Genomic DNA, 21,686 nt, shown 5'->3' on the forward strand with positions numbered 1-21,686 from the left:
TGGTTTGTGAAATGGTGGCACTGAGGGGGAAGGGAATATGGGATAAATCATGTGAATGCTGCCTAATGAGCACTAACTAATTGTTTCTGCATAAATAGTGCAAATATTTTGTGGGTATGTTTTGTTTGTGTTGTGTGTGTGGTGTGTGTGTGGTGGTTTTTTTTAACAGCCTGATTAATGGGCTTTTTCAACTACTTGAAGTACAGTGCGGCTTTTCTCTCTTCTTCTCCCTTTCACTGTTTCCCCCTTCTTCCCTCCCACCTCCTGGTTTCTTCCATCAGTAGGCAAAAGTCAAGCATTCTTTAGAATGGGATTAGTTAAATCTCTCGGTTCCTTTACCATTGTGAGCCAGGCTCCGAGTGCTGAGAGGTTAATAGCTGGGATGAAATCTTGTCAGTAGGCTCCCATGAATGCCGAATCTTACTCCTGTGCTTTGAACTCCACTCTGTCCTGGCAAAGAGACAATGAAAAGCAGAGTTTATGCATAACCCAGCGATTGGAATGTCTCAAAAATAGACAGCATATATTTACATCACAGGGGAGTTTTCTCCCTTAGTAATACAGGATTAATGGATATTAAATGTGGACATTCTTTATCGACAAACAGGTTGTAAGTTGCTTCATGTAACCCTTTATCATATCTGTTTGCATGTGACAGGGAACTCAGGGCTTCTGAGGCTACAAAATATTGGTATTGATCCTGTGTAGGAAGAGTTAGAAGTGAAGCTTGGACATTCACAAATAAAACTCAGAAGTCTGAAGGAACCAAGTAATTTTTCTGCCTAACAAACATATTGGTGGATCTTCTATTCCTGGAAGCTTTGCATGAAGCAGACTCTGTTTCTTTCTAGATAAGCTGTACTTCAAACAAGAACTAAATCTGGGGTGTCTGACACACTATATAAGAAATCAGCCTAAATAGTCACAGTGGCTCATTCTCTCTCTCCGTCCCTGTGATCTACACTTCAGAAACAGAACAAAAAAAATCATCAAGGAACATTCTGAAAGTGAGGGAGGAAGTAACTCCACAAGAGACATGGCAAAGTGAAAGTCAAGCTGCAGGATGGACTGTTTTAGGTTGTGTTCAGTGATTTTTTTTTTTTTTTTTTTTTTTTTTTTTTTTTTAAGTGTTTAGCAGCACTGACAGAAGCTGGTTAACCCTCCGAGCACCACATCTATATATATATATATATGTATGTATGTATGTATGTTTGGGGTTTTTTTAAATGAAAAAAAGAAAAAAGCCCAGCAAGTAAGTAGGAAGTATTGGGGGGCCCGATGGTGAGAGGAGCATATCAGTCAAAGCTACCAGTGATTTGTGCTTCTGTCATCAGAATAAACATGCCTTGTAGGGGTTGCTGTCTCCTAGTCAGAACAACAGGCTTTGTTTCCAGATTTTTTTCTCTCTCCTTTCTCTTTCTAAGTCTCTTACCTCCCACTCACTGCCCAGACATGCACTAGTGCTCTTATTTACTTAAGGTGCAACTTTCCCACACTTGATTTGCATAGTCTTGAAACAATGCTGTCCTTCTGGTGCTTTCAGATAACTTCTGCTTGCCAAGTTAGACCAATATCTTTAAAGTGAACACAGAAACAAGATTTTATTTTCTTTTAAGTTTTGATGAGTCATATAGCCTGCATGTTATACATGCAACAGGGTTTAAAAATAACATCCCAGCAGAAACTGCTCTGGGTTCTGGTACAATAGACGACTTGCAAACATTCTTAAAATATCCTTTTCCCTTTTGGTGAGAGTCACTTTCTTTAATGCAGGCCAGCCAACAAAACCATATTTACTCATGAATCACTATACAAGAAAAGTTAACTTCAAATTTCTCACGAGAAACTGCTGCAAGAATTATTACCATGAATCTTGTTCTGGAATTGATATATATATTTTTTTTTAAATGCCCATAGCCTTTATCCAATTTTGTTTGTTATGCTTTGAAGCTGATGTTTGAAGAAAGTCATATCTTTGGCTAAAGCTCATGGCTCTTTTCTGTGTGTGTTTGGTTTTTTTTTTAATTACTTGTTTCTCTTTACACTCACTTTAAAGAAAACAAAAAAAACCCCACCCTTTTGATTTGATAGAAAGGAGTAAAATTCTCATTTAGGATACCTGTGTTTGCAGGTCAGGTCCCTTAGTTTTGCTTGTGTGCAACCTCACAGGCAAGTTGCTTTGAATTGCAATACAAAGTAAAAGGGTATGTTCCTAAATTTTGATCTAATACATTCTTATTATATTCCCCATACAGAAGGATTTTCCAAGAGCTACTTGAGAGAGGCAGCTTTGCCTGATCTAGTTTTCTTTCCTGTTCTTTGCACACAAAGACACATAATTTGGACTAGTGCTTTTTTTTTGTTTTCTTCTCATCAGAATTTCCCATTGACTTGGAATAGGCTGCTATTTAAATAGCTATTAAGAAAAAAAAAATAATTAGGATGCAGTCTGTTACCTGAGATTTTTAGAAGGGAAGTCGGACTTACCACTAGCTGTGTGTGATTACCCGTTGGCCTGATCCTTCTGGCTTTTTCCCATGAGAAGAAATTGCCAGTAGAAGAATGGTGGGGGGTTTTATAAATAGAAAGCTTAGCTGACTTCTGTACAGATGAGGTTTGTTTTCATAATTTAGTGACGGCTTAGTGCATAATTGCTGCTGATCAATTACTCTCAGGACCTGTTAATGAAATACAGTACCTCAACAAACCCTCGCTTTTCTTTTTCAACTTGTTTTTCTTGCTTCTATCTATAGATCCACTTTAATTTGAAGAATCCTTGGTCTGCCTTGCTAGTGAGAACTAAATGAAAGCCAAAAAGAGCTTTCCCTTAAGGAAGCTTTACTTTAAAATAACATCTTCCTTTTAAGTACAGAATTCAGGTAGTTCATTGATAGTGGCAATAAATAATTTAAATAATAGAAATTCCTCTTCAGACATGAAATTAGAGTTTCTCAAAATTGGCTACGTTTTAGTTATTCCCTGAAAAGAGGTTAGCATAAATCAGACTCTGAAACAAACAACTTAACAAGCTATAACAACTGATCCTCTTTGAACATATGTAAAATCCTGATGTGTGCTGTTTGCTTTTATCTCTTCCTGTGGCCCAGTCCCTGCTTGCCGTGTGTCTCCTAGCTCAGAGTAAAATTAGTTTCTGATAGGGCAGGGAACTCCTCATGCTTTGCTACTGCCTTGGAGGGCTGAGAGTTGGTGTTAATGGTTTTGTTTGCAATCCCAGTATGGCTGAAATGCCTGGAACCTTGTATTCATGAGGATTTCTGACTTTTTCTTCCCCCTCCTCAATTTATAAAGCACCCTGTCAAAGTCCAGAGATTGATTTGTAGTGCACACCCACCCTCTCTGCCACATTTGTATGAAGCTCCAAAAGAGTATTATTGTGCTGAATGGCCCCATGCTGGTTCTCTCAGAACAGTTATTCTTTTGTCAGGAGACCGGCTACAGAGACCTTGGCAAAACTACCAAAATGTTTGTTTACAAGAAACTATCAAACAAACCTTCAATAGCTTCTCCCCTCATCCTGCCCTTCTCCCTCACCTCCCCAGTCTTTCCTCAAGCTTTGCAGTTCCATGCTCACATCTACACAGAGCAATTCTAGTGGGTTTTTAGGTTGTTTCCCTCTTCTGACTTTTCTTTTTCTTTTTTTTTTTTTTTTTCTTTTACACGAAGGTGTCAGTATGGATGGCAAGGCCAGTACTGCGATAAGTGCATTCCACACCCAGGATGTGTCCATGGCACTTGCATTGAACCATGGCAATGCCTCTGTGAAACCAACTGGGGTGGTCAGCTCTGTGATAAAGGTATGCTAATCTTCTGGATAGCCAAGTGTAACACTTGAATTTTAACACCGGCAGGCTTAGCAAGGGGAGCGTGCATGCGAGACTGAGTGAGCCTCCTGAAATATGGTGGGAGTCTTTGCATCCTTCAGCTACTTCACATTGTCTCCTCTGCTGTTCCAGTGTTGTTAGCGTATGTGCTTAACTTTGCCCTGTCCTGTCCTACTCGTGTGCAGATGTATTCTATAACATAACGGAACAAAGCATGCCTGTGGTGATGTTTCTGTTGTTTTCCAACCGTGGCTTTAATGCTCCTTACCTCTTGCAGATCTGAACTACTGTGGAACCCACCCTCCCTGTCTGAATGGTGGTACCTGCAGCAACACTGGCCCTGATAAATACCAATGTTCCTGCCCTGAGGGCTACTCGGGGCAGAACTGTGAAATCGGTAAGTGTCTGATGCAGCTGCTGAGCTGCCACTTGGCACTTAATTCTTGCCAGCTTTTAATGGCTGGTTTGGGATATATTTTATAACGTTAGGGAAAAGTCAATTCATAATATTAACTATGTCAGGGCTGGTGACAAAGATCCAGATTTGCTTGTTCATGCTTCGTCATGAACAGCTGGGATCTCTGAACATCAGCCTTCTGCTCACCGGTGAGATCCCTACCAGTTACCTTGGCTGGCTCTGACTCAGACAGGTGCAAGTGTGTGTGGTGATGAGTTCGGCAGGGTAGATGATTTCCTGCTGGCCAGGAGCTTTTGATTCGCAGTTCTCACGGGACTGCAGTGCATGAAGAGTAATGAGGGTGTGTCTAGAGTAGAAGCATGTGGAGGGACCAGAGGGTGGCTTCTGGTGCTATAGTTTCTATAGGAGTGATGTCCTTCTGTCCCGGTGCAGCGGAGCACGCCTGCCTCTCTGATCCTTGTCACAACGGAGGAAGCTGCTTAGAGACGTCTACAGGTTTTGAATGTGTGTGTGCACCTGGCTGGGCTGGACCAACTTGCACTGATAGTAAGTCCTTTCAAAATTGTGTTAAAAACGTGCTGGTTTTGCTGGTTTAGATCAGTCTTTCTAATCCCTGATAAACTTACAGGGCAGCCTATTGAACCTTTCCCAGCCTTAGCATTGGTTCCTAGCAGCCATTTATACCACAGTGCACCTCTTCTCCTTCATACCAAGGTTTTTGTTAAATGCAAGGTGACAGAAAGGCCAGCGGCTTCATGAAAGAAGCAGAACACTGAATTTTAGTAGCATTCTGGCAAGTTGTTAAAATACTGTTTTGAGAGACTTGCTGGATCAAAATCTGACTTCCACTTGCAAAAGGCCACAAGTGTAAACTTCTTCCCCTGTGCTTTGAACCCCCTTTCATACTACTATCATCTTTAAGGGAGGCTTTTGCTGAAACCAGAGTAGACCTAGAAATTCCAAGCAGAAGTCCTGTTGTCTTCCTGTTCCTTGGGGCAAATCCAAGTAGCAGCAAGCAGTTATCAAATTTGTCAGTTATTGACACGGCTCATTTGGTAACAGAGCTCAGCCTCTCCTTATTCCACATTACAGATATTGATGATTGTTCTCCAAATCCCTGTGGTCATGGAGGAACTTGCCAAGATCTAGTTGACGGATTTAAGTGTATTTGCCCACCTCAGTGGACTGGCAAAACGTGCCAGCTAGGTGAGAACTGCTTTTCTTTTCATCCGGTGTTGCTCTGTGGTGCTGGGGGGAGATAAATGCAAGAGGGATCATAGTCCAGCAGGCAAGGGCAGCCGTGCCCTTTGCATTAGACACGTTTATGGTTCTGAAGCCTATGGACGTATTCTGCAAACTGAGAATATTTAAGCATCAGTGTTTGCAGGGCAGGGGTCTCAAAGCATAACGTGGCTTCCTTCTGTCGTCTCTTTGCTGATGCGTGCTAGCAGCTGACAGAAATAACTAAGCCAAGCAGCAGGTCCCAGAAATGAGCCGAAGTGGGGAGGGTGCGTGCGAGTGCCTCCCAGTCCTGCCCCCACACGTATTTCTTCCTTTAGCCTGTGAGAAAGTTGCTGTATCTCTTCAGCCATGTCACCTCCTCCAGACCAAGGAGTTCACAGCTGGGTTCCAAAATGTGGATGATCTCACGGAGCATGAGCTGTCTGAATTCTTTACACAACACACTAATCCCAATGGCTAGGCTGCAGCACTCGTCCTTCAAAACGCTCGGCTGAGATGTGTGTGTGGGGGGGAGAAGTCGGTCTTAATGAGTGGCTGGGTAATTATCAAATAATTAGCGTAGCCTGTATGTCCTAATTGCAGAGAAATTGAAAGAGACTTCAGAGACTGATGTATGATTGACTTTTGTTTGTTCAAGTCACGCTAATCCATGCTGTATACTACAAGTTCCTGTAGATCTGAATGAACTACTGATTATTGCTGTGAAAACTGGCTGTAGGCTTTTTATTTTTAATTCTCTCCCCTGCCCTAGAAGCCCTGCATTTGGCCATTTACCTTGTTTTTTCAGATGCGAATGAATGTGAGGGCAAACCCTGTGTCAATGCCAACTCCTGCAGGAACCTGATTGGCAGCTACTATTGTGACTGCATTACTGGCTGGTCTGGCCACAACTGTGATATAAGTAAGTATCTATATCTTTGAGTTTACTAAAGGCCACTTGTGTGTGTGTATGAACCTATGCCACAGAGTTCTAAACTCAGATTTAAACATCAGGCAGAGTCCCAGTGGTTGATGTTTTTAGAAAGGGAGTAGTTGATGTGGAATGAAAATACACACTTTTATCAAACTCATTAGTCCACAACATAGCTATACTCTGATAAAGTGACTAAAACAATGATGTGAAGTTTCACTGCCTCTAGTAGAAGAATCGCGAAAGGTTCCCACCCATTATAATAACCTTATCTCAAGGAAGGCATGCAGGAAACTTGACAAAAGGTTTATCTAGCTGCAGTTTTAGAGAGACTTGAACTCTGTTTCTCGTGTAAATGTATTTTTGCCTTCTAACCACGCTGATTTTATTACAGACATTAATGACTGTCGTGGACAATGTCAGAATGGAGGATCTTGTCGGGTAAGCCATTCTTGTTTTACTTTGGTTTCCCTGAAGCTTGCAACCGTAACTAAAATATTTGAGTCTAAACACAAATAGTGTGGAAATTAGCAATTAGCTGGTATAAATTGTCGTCATTGCTTTGAGCTGAGGGGGAGGGGCTGTGTCCTGCTATGGCATGTCAGGGTATGTGTGTGGAACAGCAAGGGCAAAAAACATAACTGCAATAAATGACTCATTTTCACTGCCAGTGTCACCAGTGAATGGGCTGGTTGTTGTGCAAACTACCTACTGTAAATGTAGATACTCCACTTCCAAATGTGGATTAATGTATCCTACTTGGAAATTAAGAATGTAAGCCAGTGCTGGTGTGTTTGTGTGCGTGTTTATTTTTTTCCCTTAAATATTCTTGCCTGGTTTTAATTCAAGCTAGTTTCTTATGTTGGTATTGGAAAGCATAAGAGAATATATTTCTTTTGACTTTTTTTTTTTTCTCTTTAGTAAGAATATATCAAGAGGTAGGGAAAAAACCTTAACTCTAAACTTTCTTGTTCCTTCCCAGGACTTGGTTAATGGTTATCGGTGTATCTGTTCACCTGGCTATGCAGGAGATCACTGTGAGAAAGACATCAATGAATGTGCGAGTAACCCTTGCATGAATGGGGGTCACTGCCAGGATGAAATCAATGGATTCCAATGTCTGTGTCCCGCTGGTTTCTCAGGAAACCTCTGTCAGGTAAGAAGCATGAGTGAAAGGCCGGCCCTCTGCCAGCAGCATTCCTGCCAGCGCTCTGGATCTGTATGCTGAATGCCTTGCATCCACTCAACCATGCTATGAAGTTGTACTTGATATCGCTGTCAGTCTGCCAAGAAAGTGCTTGATTAATATATATTGGGGGGAAAGAAACCAACAAAAAAGCTTGACGGGCTGCCGAGGATTCTTTTTGTTAAACAGACTGCAAGTGTGTGTGTGTCAGGTTTTGTTGCGTGCTATTAACTTTCAGCGGCTGTTTAAAATCAAGAGCGCTGTCTGCTGAGATAGTTGCAAGTCTAACTAAACTCTGTGCGTTATGAACAATTCATTGAGGCAGCAGATAAAAAGGTCAGATTCCACGATGTCTGCCTGTCGTAGTGAGGGAAAGCTATGATAAAACAACTGTTTCACTCAACCTTCCCCCTCCTTTTTTTTTTTTTTCTCTTCCTTTTTATTTCTTCTGACAGCTGGACATAGATTATTGTGAGCCAAATCCTTGCCAGAACGGTGCCCAGTGCTTCAATCTTGCTATGGACTATTTCTGTAACTGCCCTGAAGATTACGAAGGGAAGAACTGCTCCCACCTGAAAGATCACTGCCGCACAACTCCTTGTGAAGGTTTGTGTCACCTGCCCGGGGAACGGGAACGACTGGCAAGAGTTTCTGCCATAACACAGCTCCAGTAATGTGACCAGTAGCCCTTGTATAAAGTGGGTGAATTTTGCCCTGTGCCTTATGCCTTTATCTGTCTGAAACGATGAGCACGATTTGTAAATACTAGGTATTTTGAAAGACAGCGTTACGTCAGCGTGGACAGAAAACACATGCAGCAAACAGCCTGCTTTGTTGAATTGATTCCAGGCCACGGATGTGGTCCAGCAATCCTCAGATAAGATGCTGTGATTATTTAATGCACAAACACTTGATATAGTCCTTTTATTATAAAGCAGCGAGCCTATTTGGCACTGTTAGGTTTATGGTTGGATTTGATGACCTTAAAGGTCTTTTCCAACTTCAGTGATTTTATGAGATGTACATCTTTTAAACATCCATTGCTAGAAATTAAAATGTTGCTCTTGGCTTAAGGAATCAGGTAGAATGAGCAATCCTCACGCAGGTCTCTGCTTTTCCTACAGTAATTGACAGCTGTACTGTGGCAGTCGCTTCTAACAGCACGCCGGAAGGGGTTCGTTATATTTCTTCAAATGTCTGTGGTCCTCATGGAAAATGCAAGAGCCAAGCAGGTGGAAAATTCACCTGTGAATGCAACAAAGGATTCACTGGCACCTACTGTCATGAGAGTAAGAGCTAAAAAGAGAATATGTTTTACTGTCCCCTGCTCTTTTTGGAAAAAGATTCCATCCTTTCCTCCCAGACTGCTTTAAAGTTTGTTTCTTGTAGCACAGTGAACCTTGGAACTGCTTTAAGTTTTCATATCCCGCTTGGGCGAGGCAGATTGGAATTTGCTAGGCCTTGGGGAAAGTTCACAGTAATGAACCTTCCGGCCTTGAATTGTATGTGTTTAAAAACCTTATGTATACAAGGTCTGAGGTAGTTAATAGTGGGGTTTAATGTGGATCTTAAGGACTCTTAATTTTTTTTTTTTTTTAATGGTAATTGTTGGTGACAGGCTGGTGACAGGGTGACAGGCTCACCACTTTGTGCATTGTTTCTTAGCTATTTCTCATCCTGCTTATAACCCTTCTTCTCAAAAGAGTCTTAGAAACAGAAGTAGCACCAAATAGTCTGCAGTTAGATGACTTCTAGTAGCTGTACTTCTAGTTTGACTACTTTTTTTTCCTTCTATTTTTTCCCCCTCCCTTTTCCTCTAAAATGTTGCAGATATTAATGACTGCGAGAGCAACCCCTGTAAAAATGGTGGCACTTGTATCGATGGCATCAACTCCTACAAATGTATTTGTAGTGATGGATGGGAAGGAACATATTGCGAAACAAGTAAGTTTAACCATTCTTCAGCACTCGGAGAGAGCTCTTGGGAACACATGAGGCAGAAATGGCTGGTACTGTCTTTAAGACAATAGAGAGCCATGTCAATTGAACATAAACTCTGCTTCTAACATCACAGAGGACAAGGCGTTCTCTTCTTTTCCACTGGGTCCCAGGCTTCTGTATCAGAATTAAACCCAAGTTACTAAGCCGGACTTAGAGTAGAACCTGGCTCTCCTAGTGTTCCATTTTTCTGCTCTACCCTTTGGATAATTTCTGTAAGAAACCCTTAGCATTAATACAGACCGTGTTAGGAGTGGCGTATCTGCATATCACACTTGCGTTTTGTCAGTCTTAGGAATGGAAAAGGAATGAGAACTTGGCTTCTATCCTCTGACTGATAGTTTATGGATTAGGCCTTTTCACTTCTTGTTTACTGAAACAAGATGACAAACAAAATGAAAACAAACTGGAGGAATGTGGTAGAGTATTCTTCATCTCTGTTACAGCACTTAAAGCTTTAAAAGACTGTCTTAAGTCTTTAATCCGTGATGGAAACACAGGCCAAAATTAGGGATGGGACATGCACCTTTCAAGCATTAAGTGTTTGTCGATTCTGTAAACACCGCTTAGCCTGTTTTCTCTCCTTAAAATATCTAGATATTAATGACTGCAGTAAAAACCCTTGCCACAATGGAGGAACTTGCCGAGACTTGGTCAATGACTTCTTCTGTGAATGTAAAAATGGGTGGAAAGGAAAAACTTGCCACTCCCGTAAGTTCAGCGTTTCCAAAACATAACAGGCGTGCTCAGTTTGGCTGCTTAAACTTGTTGCGTTGCATTAAGACGACACTGGTATCAAGGATGGTTTGGGTTCTTCGCAGGTGACAGCCAGTGCGATGAGGCAACATGCAACAACGGGGGAACTTGTTATGACGAGGGGGACACGTTCAAGTGCATGTGTCCTGCAGGATGGGAAGGAGCCACTTGTAATATCGGTAAATATCCTGCATCATCACCGGGAAGCAGATGCAGCAGCAAATCTGCGACCTCCGTTTTTCCTCCTGTTTCCGTTTTGACAGCTTGCTAACAACTTAGCGGCAAATCTTGTTTGTGTTACAGCGAGGAACAGCAGCTGCCTGCCAAACCCCTGTCACAACGGTGGGACCTGTGTAGTCAGCGGGGATTCATTCACTTGTGTCTGCAAGGAGGGCTGGGAAGGACCCACGTGTACTCAGAGTAAGTCGTCTGGGCTTGAACTCTGCCAGGGTGTTGCATGATGAGAACATTAGCTCATCCTGTCGCCCTTGGAGTCAAGATTGAAACCAGAAGGGAAAGCTTGTTTGATGTAGGCTTTAGCATCACCTGAATCTTTGTTTTTAATGACTTTATGTGATAGAGCCTTGACCTGGGCATGAGAAAGTTGCAAAGGAGCTAAGTGGAGACAGATGTTGTCTTGTTTTCTCCTGCATTCTTTTTCTACAATCAGCTCTGTCTGCTTCCACTTTTTTTTTTCCCCCGTTAGGTTCTTTACAAGGATCTCTTCCTGTGTACATGTGTTCCACAGTGTAGTTAACAAATTTTGTGGTAGAAGCCTGGAATCAATTTTGTAGAGAATTTCAGCATATTTTTGTTAAAGTTGAGCTAAGTGTAACTTGGGCATTGGGGGAAGTTTGATCATTCTTTACTGACAGTAGAGCTGCATTAGCCAACGTTGGCATATTTAATGTCTGTCTTTGCTTTGCAGACACAAACGACTGCAGTCCTCATCCTTGGTAAGTTTAATATGTTTATCTTTCAACTTTTTTTGTTGTTTTTAGAATTCTAGATTCTTTGTAGCAGTTTTTTAATGTATATAATGACTTCTCTTTATAGTTATAACAGTGGCACTTGTGTGGACGGAGACAACTGGTACCGCTGTGAATGTGCTCCAGGCTTCGCAGGTCCTGACTGCAGGATCAGTAAGTGTTTCAGTGGCACTCTGCCTTGATATTTTATTTTTTTGTGTGTCACTTTAATCTTGTTGAGAGACAATCATCTTAATTAAGTGGTAGATCAAGTTAACGATAGATGTCCTGTGTCTTCTGTATCCATACCTAGATCTGTAGCAGATGTAGGGGGGCAGAAATTGCCCTGAAAATGAAATCTGAAAGTCCGCTCAGCTGGGGTCGAAACCTTTTGGTTCAGCTGAGTGTGCAAAATGCCCTTCAGGGTAGTCCTTCCCAGTTAGAATGTGCTTGTGTGGCACAGGTTGCTGCTTGAGATCAAAGTGTGCCAGCCAAAAACCTTGTCAATTAATAATCCACCGACAAGCCCTGCGGTGATGTATGCACTTCCCTGTAATTTAATAATAATTACAGGTAGGAGGACACTAACTCTTTTTTAATAACAGCCATGGAAATAGAAGTTCCATAGTAGCAATACAACTGGAAAGGGGTTTAATGTTGTCATCAGTTGAAGAATCTCATAGGGGGACAAAACTGGAGCAAGTCAAAGGAGAGGAAGTGTGTTTGTGTGAGAAAAAATGTGTCCTTGCCCTTGAAAAGCTTAAGTGGCCATAGAGGTCAGGTTTTGATCTTTTTAAGTACCACACAGCAGAAACTTCAAAGAACCTGCTCTGGGATTATACCAGTGCTGCTAATAAGAATCTATCCCTGAGTAGACACTAGAAAATGAACACAAAGCTCCAGCAGGCAAATCTCTCATATTTTCTTTTTTTTTTTCCTGACAAAAGAAAAGGATACTATAGAGTAATACTTTCTTTTCCTTCCCGCCACAGATATCAATGAATGCCAGTCTTCGCCCTGTGCTTTTGGAGCTACATGTGTAGACGAAATCAATGGGTATCGCTGCATTTGCCCACCGGGTCGCAGTGGTGCAGGATGCCAAGAAGGTACGTCCAGCTGGCCCAGCTGCTCCCTGTACTTGTAGCGAGATCTGTGTAATCGCACGCTAACGGGTTTGTGGTTGGATGGGGTTTTGGGAGTGTTATTTGTTGTTTTAAAGCAAGTATCTTTACTGAAAAAGCAAACTTAGCGCTAAGTGTAGATGAACTCAGGAAAGTTGGGGGGGGTTTTTTTGTTGTTTTGTTGTTGTTGTTTGGGGAGGTGTTTGGTTTGGTTTGGAGTTGTTTTTTGTTTTGTTTGTCTGGGGTTTTTTCCTTCACTTTTTTCCTATTTTAAGTTTCTAATTGCATTCAATCTGTCTTCAGTTACAGGAAGGCCTTGCATTACCAGTGTTCGAGTAATGCCGGATGGGGCCAAGTGGGATGATGACTGTAATACCTGTCAGTGTTCGAATGGAAAAGTCACCTGTTCGAAGGTACAGCCGTACTGTGGTTTAGGTTACGCTGTCTCCTGTCCTGTAACCAGCGGTTACTCAGCGGTATTTATATTTTCTAGGTTTGGTGTGGCCCTCGCCCTTGTGTCATAAACGCCAAAGGTCACAACGATTGCCCAGCTGGCCACGCGTGTGTTCCTGTTAAAGACGACCACTGTTTCACTCACCCGTGTGCTGCCGTGGGGGAATGTTGGCCTTCAAATCAACAACCTGTCAAGACCAAATGCAATTCTGATTCTTACTACCAGGACAACTGTGCCAACATCACCTTTACCTTCAACAAAGAAATGATGGCACCGGTAAGTAGCAGCTTTTGTGTCCGGAGAAGAACAAAATCCTGTTTGGAGGGAATTCCACCTCCTCCTCCCTGAGAACTCTTACTTCAGGGCAATAAATAATTTCTTATATCTGTGTGTTTGTGTGCATACATATTAAAAAAACCTAAACGCCTTTTTTATATCCTCCAGGGGCTTACCACAGAACACATTTGCAGTGAATTGAGGAATCTGAATATTCTGAAGAATGTTTCTGTTGAATATTCCATCTATATTACCTGTGAGCCTTCACAGCTGGCAAATAATGAAATACATGTTGCCATTGTAAGTATTCCTGGAATATTTTTAAATGTCTTCATAGTTAATTGCTTGGATATGTGTGCAACATGTGGATTTCATAAAAATCGTAATTCTTGGCTTTGTCAGCATTTCTTGTGGTTTAGTTTCCATCCCAATTCCCTTTAAGAACAGGGAAGAAATCCTTGTTACATGTGCATACCTGAAAGTTACCATCTGGTGGCAACTTTTAATAGGGGTAGTAAAGCATTTTTCTGTTAGACTCTCTTGAGCACTGCTTTTTGGGGGCTTTTTAGTTTTCTTTTTAAAGATGGGGACAAAAATTCTGCATTATTAGTTTCTGCCTACAGCTGGGGGTTTTGTTTGTTTCTGTTCTGTTTAAGTATTAAAAGTACTGAGAGGCTTAACTGATTGCAAAAGTTTATAAATAGCGGATTACCCACGCATCTGATCTGGCACGTGGTATTAATTGTTTGACTTCTCCATAGTCTGCAGAAGATATAGGGGAAGATGAAAACCCAATCAAAGACATCACAGATAAGATTATTGACCTTGTCAGTAAGCGCGATGGCAACAACACACTAATTGCTGCAGTCGCGGAAGTCAGAGTGCAACGGCGGCCGGTGAAAAACAAAACAGGTGAGTGTTCCCTTGTGTCCAGAATGTCCTATGCTTGCCCTGCCTACAGCAGCCTTTCAAATTAAACAAGAAGTGTCAGTTTTTAGCTTTCCACACAGCACCAGACGTGCTGGCATCTCAGTGCCAGCCGCAGGGGGTACAGGGCAGCTGATGCTCCCTCTGAGCAGTGTGACAAAGCCGTGACTTTGCTCTGTGCATATGAGGAAGATGTTTTGAGTCCTAAACTCGCTTTAAACACGCTGTATTCTAAAAAAGTCAGGATTACTCTTTTATATTACATTCTGGACCCCAATGAAAAAACAAGGCTTAAGAATGGAGATTTGGGGCTGTTTTTTTTTTTTTTTGTCTAAAGCCTGGATGGGAACACTTGGTTTGCAGCAGGGGTAACCGGTCTCATATCTCTTCCAGATTTCTTGGTGCCGTTACTGAGCTCGGTCCTCACCGTAGCCTGGATCTGTTGCCTGGTAACTGTTTTTTATTGGTGCATTCGGAAGCGCCGAAAGCAGAGCAGCCACACTCACACGGCGTCTGATGACAACACTACCAACAACGTAAGGGAGCAGCTGAATCAGATCAAAAACCCCATCGAGAAACACGGAGCAAATACCGTTCCGATTAAAGACTACGAAAACAAAAACTCTAAAATCGCCAAAATAAGGACACACAATTCAGAGGTGGAGGAAGACGACATGGACAAACACCAGCAGAAGGCCCGATTCGCCAAACAGCCAGCGTACACTTTGGTAGACAGAGATGAGAAGCCCCCCAACAGCACCCCTACAAAACACCCAAACTGGACAAATAAACAAGACAACAGAGACTTGGAAAGTGCACAAAGCCTAAATCGAATGGAGTACATCGTATAGCAGTGGGGTGCTGCCGTGCAGGGCCTTTAAATATCATTATAAAGGCACTCAAGAGCTTGTAGTTCTTAAACTGTTGTGTAATATTTGAGTCTAAGGCTATTATTTACTTAGAATCCCTGTGTTAATTTAAGTTTTGACAAGCTGGCTTACACTGGCAAGGATAGTTGCTGTGGTTGGCTGGAAAACCAAGTGCTGCATTTCACATCTATGCAAAACTAGTCAAAAGTGCCCTCGTGTAAATTCAGCTGTAGCTGATACATCATGGAAACCTTTCCTAAGGTATCATGTAGCCTTATCACTCCTCCTTAGTGTCATTTTTTTTTTCCTGCCAGATGTCCCAATTTCTACAGTTTCTTTAGAATAATACATTTTATTTATATTTATTGAATTTGAGTTTTTTGTATATTGGTTTTATGGTGACGTACAACTAGTTCTGTATTTGAAAGTGCCTTTGCAGCTCGGAACCACAGCAACTATCACAAATAAGTTTATTATTTATTTTTTTATTGTATTTTTGTTGGGGGCGGGTGGGGGGAACTTGTCAGCAGTTGCTGGTAAATGAAGAATTTAAAGAGGAAAATGTGTCAAAAATAGAAGTTTGTATAGATATGTAAATAATTCTTTTTTATTAATCACTGTGTATATTTGATTTATTAACTTAATAATCAAGAGCCTTAAAATATCATTCCTTTTTATTTATATGTATGTGTTTAGAGTTGAAGGTTTTTGATAGCATTGTAAGCTTGTGGCTTCTCTACTTTGAATTTATTTTCTCGTTACATGTTGCCTATATGCCAAAACTAAGGTGTTCTGAAATAGTTTATTTTTAATAGTATGGGCTTTCACGCCTTGATGCTGGTTTTTGTACAATGTCAAACGTTTGAAACACCTTCTATAGTATCACTCTAAGACTATTTGTAAGTACTGACTGAGGCAGTTTAGATAATTAGACTAGAACATATTTTTTTTGCTGCTTTAGACTTGAAAAACGAGTGACAGGCAGATAACCTGCTAAAGAAGCAGTTTAAGGGAACAAAACTGAGCTATTACTTTATGTAGATGAAATGTGAGTGGTTGCATGTAATTAAAATATCAAATTAGCGTGTGAAGTTGGAAACACAGCAATCTTCTTTTGTAAATTCTGATTATTTTTTTTTCTCACCATGAATATGTAATACTGAACCACTTGTAGATTTGACTTCTTTTTGTAATCTACTGCATTTAGGGAGTATTCTAATAAGCTAGTTGTTGAATACTTGAACAGTAGAATGTCCCGTAAGATCACTGTGTAGGTTTGCCATAGATTACACTGCCCGCCTTAACAAGTGAGGAAATCAAAGTGCTATTACGACGTTTAAGATCAAAAAGGCTTATTATAAACATAGTCATCTCGGTGGTTAACCATTGAGATCATGAAGATTCCTTGTATTGTGATATTAGTGTTATATGAAAATGCATCTTTGATGTGTTGTTCCTGGCAATAAATCTTGAAAAGTAATATTTATTAAATTTTTTGTATGAAAACATAAAAGAGCGTGGAGATTATTGAGCTGGAAGGCGCTCCCGGACTAGTCAGTTGTGCAAAACCAGCAGCAGCTGCTGGTTTATGTTTCCAAGACCTGCTGCTGATTTTGGTGAAGTCAGTTTTTTGTTAGATGGTGACAGGTTCCCCTCTGGCTCCGAATCAAACCGGGCACGGGTTTGGGAGCCACGCGGCCCTTGTTCTCGGTGTCTTTTGGCAAATGTTCCTTCCGTGTGCTCCTGAGAGGGCGATGATGTGACTGGAGTTGTGCAACCAGTTTACGTTGTGTGGGCCAATGAGCCACCACCAGATACAAACTGCTGACCTGGATGGGAAGGGATCCATAGATTACACTGATTTCCAAAGAGTAAAAAATGCTTTGTAAAGCACAAAATAAGCTCTTAAGATATTCTATATAAAGATTGCTGCAGTATGAATACAATGAACACTTGAAATAGCTGATAGCAAGACATACTCTGGTCTGTACCTTCTTTACAGCTCTCTAAAAAAAGGGGTAAAATCTATTTAGTGTTACTTGATATTTCAAACTCGCTCTAAAAGGAGATTTCTAACTTGTTGCTACACTACCGGGAAATTGGGAGCTGCTCTTACCCTTCACAATCAGGTGCCAATCAGGTGGAGAATCATCAGTTTACTGCCTGCTCAATGGGAACTCAACAAGATCAGCTCCATCTGACCAATAATTCCTTATCAAATGCATCCCATGAGTATTTATTCCCCTGACTTGTACAGTGTGCAATGAAGCAAACTCATTGTGTCTAAAAAAGCCACTTAATAGAATCTTCCACCTCCCTCAGAAGTACAAAGTACTTGTCTGTACTTCTAATGTTAAATGAACCATCTTCCTGACATCTACTGTTCACCCAGGTCTCAAACCCAATGGTGCCGAAGCCAACTACCTCTTCTAAATGACAGAAACGTTTATACCTGAATCTGTAGGAATAAATCTGAGTCTGCCTTCTTTTACACAAAGAAAGAGGAACAAAAACCAAAAGAACCCCACACCACACAGGGCTTTTCCTAGTCCTGGGAACATATATTTGACAGGCAAGGCAAATTCTAATTACAGACTTAATGTATTGACAAAGCTGCTTAGTGCTCTGAAGATTCCATGGAGAGCAAAACCTGTGTACCTCAAGCTTCAGAACTCATCAAAGCCCTAAGTGCACTGTGCATTTCTTTATTTCCAGCCTGTACCGTATTGACCACGCAGAGCTTTTGTTACCGCAGACTTTCTCCATGCACAACCTGTTCTTCCCATTTAACATTTCATCGCTACCTCATTGTGTTATAAAATTAGAGCCACACAAATCATACAGGGGGAGGGAAGAGAATTCAATGAAATTGCTATAATGACATTTTAAAATAATATCCTCATATCTCAGTGGTAGCTTCAAAACTTAACACCGGTGAATACAAAAAACAACCATCTTCCAAAGCCCAGAAGCACCAGGAAGCTGGGGCTTGCTATGTGAACTGTTTTCCACTGTCATGAAAATAAATAGAAACACGAAGTTTGAGGCTTTCCCATTAGAACAGCAAGGCACATTTATTTTTGTGGAAATGATTATACTTTGCCAGTTCACAGTTTACTACTCTGGGAAGACACGTTCTGTTTAGTCAGGAGAAGTTTCCCGCTGCTGGTGTGGGTTTGTTCTTGGGATGCTTACTCTTCTAAGAACCGAAAAACTGTGTATTTCTTGAGCTGCCATTCAAACATAGACGCTTTAAAAAAATTATATAAATCCGTCCCCTTCCCAGCCTCAGCTTTGCTGTGCCTGCAGCTCATTGAACCTGCCCGATCCGGGCTTGGTTGAGCTCGAGCTGACAAAGCCACATCAAAGCCGCGGCACCTCTGCGTGGAGAGGGCCCGTCTGACGGAGAGGTACGGAGCGAAAAGGCGCTGACGGCGCACATTCCAACAGCCCGCACGCCAAGATATCCACATCACGGGGGGAAAGAGCCTTGGGAACAGCTATTTCTGCATCGCTAATAGGGGCAATGACAGCCGGGTAGCGCTTGGATGGCTGAGGCCGAGCGAGTGACCAACATCAATCAGTTTAGGACCCAAACAGGGGACTGGTATTGGCAAGCAATTTCACTGATGAAGCTGTTTTGAATAAGTCACAGGGCAGAGGCTTTAATGTTTTTATCCGAATATGCAAAAATCAGAAGTTCTGACAAGGGAAGTGCCCAATTCAGCCTTTTCCTCCCCAGAAGATGGAAGTGATTGCATAAGCTCCCGCTCCCCAGCTAAACAGAGCCACGAATATTTAAGTCTATTCAAGAATTTTTCAACTTCCTTTTCTTTCAGTATTGACACCAGTGGCCACCATGATCACTGTTTCCCAGTTTGCTTTTAAAGGTCCCCAAAAAAGGGGAAAACCCAGTAAAATAGCTGTGCAATGATGAATTCCAGTTTGTGGGGAAGAGGAGGAGGAGGAGAGCGGTGAAGGTTCTGCAAAGCCCGTTGGGCACCAGCTGGAGGTTCAGCAGACGGGGCAGCGCTGGAGCGATGCGGTGTCAGCTCCAATCCACAGCTTCTCTCTGATGTGCAAATTGTTTCAACCAGTTGTTCTACAGGGTGGAGAAATAAATCTCTATTCTTTTCATTTGAGTGCTATGAGATCATATTAAGATTAAAACAGGGGCATGCCCATCTCTGGAGTTACAGCACAAGACACTTTTCTTTAGAGATCTGATGCAGAAATCAAGGCAACAATTACTCTGGCAGCAAATAAAGCAGTTATGGAGCTAGATTTCCAGTTCGTACTGCTGAGGAACTATGTCTCAGTTATACTAAAGGATCCAACTTTGAGAGAACGGGAGCAAATCACGGAATTCTCATTCAAAAAAGGTTCTCACAGGAACCAATTCCTGGCTCCGGAACAATTGAAAAGGACAGTAAAGGAGGGAGGACAGGGGATGTTAATTCCCTGGACAGGTTACAGCTGAAACACCTTTGTGACACTATAGCATTCTCACCACTCCTTTACGATTTCTCAGCACAAGCCAACACTAAACAAACAAAAAGTCTCCACGTAAAAATGTCACCTTATTGCGACTATGGAAACGACGAGGTCATGCACTAGCTGGTTCCGTATTAATTAGAAATAAAATAAATTATAAAACTAAAATAAATATAAATAAGATAGTAAACAGGATGGGAGAACCGTGTTCACAAATCCTTGAGGGATTAGATGAAAGAATTTGCAGTACGTTCCTTCACCAGCTTGCTTTACCTTGAAGGAATTGCTCACCTCAGCGCTGCCCCACCGTCAAAATCAGCATATTCATGTCCCTCCCGGGCTACGCTGCCCAAGGCTTTGATATCCCGGTGATGAAAGGCTGCGGGTGCTGCTCCCCCGTCCCACACCTCCGCCTTCACACCGCGTTTTGGGTGCTAGTTAATGCTTGTTAGAGAAGAAAAAAGCAGAAAGCAAAGAAGTGAGGAGTGCCTTTTATTAAAGCTAATTTCTGAGGCCAACCCACACTTCCCACTGCTGGCTACAAGGTTCTGATACAATTAACTCTGTTTGCTCAAGCCTCTTTTAATGCTGCATTAAACCTTTTATTAGGTACTGATACAGGCGAAGAGATAACTACCTGTAACGTGCAATCTGGGATAGTCTAATGACATTTTACATTTTTCTTATTCCAATTGCAAACAACAAATTATTTCCTCCGTCTTTTTCCTTAAAAAGAATCCATTTTCCATTCAAAAGCCTATGAGAAGATGATACAAAAATGTCAATTAAAACTCAGCCAATGCGACCCACACAAAGAGCGGCGAGAGGGAAGAAACACACGCTGACAAAATAAAGGCTCTTTAACACCTCACCTGGTCAAAACTCTCGGTAGCAAGGAAAAGTTTGATTCTTAAAATTTTCCTTTTTTGTTAGAAATAGGCACTCTTGAAATTATTCAAGTCAAGCGTAACAAAGAAATGCGCCTATGCAATGGAAATAAGGTGCTAACGCACGCTCCAGCCCCTGCTATGCAGAACCACCACCTGACGGGAAATATCAGAACCAGCAAAAAGTTAATTAGTCAAAATAACTCTTGCAGTAGTTAAAACCTTCCTGCTGATCAACACTGGGCAAGGGAGATTTTACATCAGCCGGCTTCCTCTTTATAAATAAATATGTACAAGGCCGGTCTAGCTTTTGATGTGTGTTTAAACACAAAAGTTCACTAAACAAATATTTTTAACTACTTTGATGTAAAGAATAATGGAAACGATAGTCTGCACACAGGAGAAAGTGCTTGGCTAGGAAAGGGCTGTTTCACTATCAGCAAACAGCACAGAGCGAATTAACCAGATGATTCATTAAAAAAAATTGGCTAGTTTGGAATAGCTGTTATTTTTCTTTAATAAATATATGTATTTTTCAATGTAAGCTCTGCATTGTGGGCTTTAGCCGGTCTCAGACCTACACATATTTCAGAGCAATTCAAACGAGCTCTGAAAAAAAAATACAACAAACCAAAAAAACCAGCCGATCAAATAAATGGTTTCTGTGCTTCAATGCAGTTTTGGAACAGAACACTGTCTTAAATATTTATTACTTTTAACAGAATGACAGGCTAACTCAGCTCTGAGGCTAATTGCTAATTTTACCCCAGCCCAGTTTCCAGCTTGTTTTTTTTTCTTTCCCATCAGACCAGTGATCCAGGTGCAGGTGGATTGGAGATAAACACAAGGACTGAGAAGACAACCTTGGGCTTAACGTACAGAGATAGCAGAGGCATCTGGTAACAATACGGCCTGGATGTCACAGCCTCACATGTCAGGTTTGCAAAAGGGAAACTTTCATAGCAGCCAAAAGAATGAAGAGTTTCGAGCAGCGGCACCATCGCAAATCCAGAAATGACCATGAATTCAAAGCTCTTCCCTGAATAACCACACCTCTGAGAGGATCCAATAGACAGCTTTTTGAAGTGATTAAGCTCTAAATAGGCAGCTAGAAAGCAGAGGGTCCTTCAAATGAGCCCAGGAACCTAAGAAGTCTGGAATTACAGTAAGAAAGATGCAGCTGCGCACTTCTGAGAAAGTCCACTTGCCTTCGTTCTGAATATCTCTAAGCCCTAACGCCTTTAATCAACCTAACGCCACATTTCTCACTGTTACAAGATCACTGCTTTAAAATGTGGATGTTCCCACGCCAGCAGGAACCAGCATTGTAAATAATAT

General features: G+C 41.6%; 1 protein-coding gene across 1 annotated transcript in view; it reads left to right on the plus strand.

The window, feature by feature from the left end:
- JAG1 (jagged canonical Notch ligand 1) overlaps positions 1-16,430 on the plus strand; it is a 35,865-nt gene extending 19,435 nt beyond the window's left edge. The window contains exons 6-26 of the mRNA XM_065631972.1: positions 3,685-3,815; positions 4,120-4,239; positions 4,693-4,806; positions 5,353-5,466; positions 6,290-6,403; positions 6,807-6,853; positions 7,395-7,568; positions 8,054-8,204; positions 8,723-8,887; positions 9,429-9,542; positions 10,194-10,307; positions 10,418-10,531; positions 10,656-10,772; positions 11,281-11,308; positions 11,409-11,494; positions 12,313-12,426; positions 12,745-12,854; positions 12,935-13,171; positions 13,340-13,471; positions 13,933-14,083; positions 14,492-16,430. Coding sequence (XP_065488044.1) covers positions 3,685-3,815; positions 4,120-4,239; positions 4,693-4,806; positions 5,353-5,466; positions 6,290-6,403; positions 6,807-6,853; positions 7,395-7,568; positions 8,054-8,204; positions 8,723-8,887; positions 9,429-9,542; positions 10,194-10,307; positions 10,418-10,531; positions 10,656-10,772; positions 11,281-11,308; positions 11,409-11,494; positions 12,313-12,426; positions 12,745-12,854; positions 12,935-13,171; positions 13,340-13,471; positions 13,933-14,083; positions 14,492-14,949 — 2,905 coding nt within the window. The 3' untranslated portion in view covers positions 14,950-16,430. The remainder of the gene's footprint in view (positions 1-3,684; positions 3,816-4,119; positions 4,240-4,692; positions 4,807-5,352; positions 5,467-6,289; positions 6,404-6,806; positions 6,854-7,394; positions 7,569-8,053; positions 8,205-8,722; positions 8,888-9,428; positions 9,543-10,193; positions 10,308-10,417; positions 10,532-10,655; positions 10,773-11,280; positions 11,309-11,408; positions 11,495-12,312; positions 12,427-12,744; positions 12,855-12,934; positions 13,172-13,339; positions 13,472-13,932; positions 14,084-14,491) is intronic.
- The last annotated feature ends 5,256 nt before the right edge of the window (positions 16,431-21,686 follow it).

The sequence above is a fragment of the Caloenas nicobarica genome, chromosome 3, assembly GCF_036013445.1.
Source record: "Caloenas nicobarica isolate bCalNic1 chromosome 3, bCalNic1.hap1, whole genome shotgun sequence".
Taxonomy (NCBI): domain Eukaryota; kingdom Metazoa; phylum Chordata; class Aves; order Columbiformes; family Columbidae; genus Caloenas; species Caloenas nicobarica.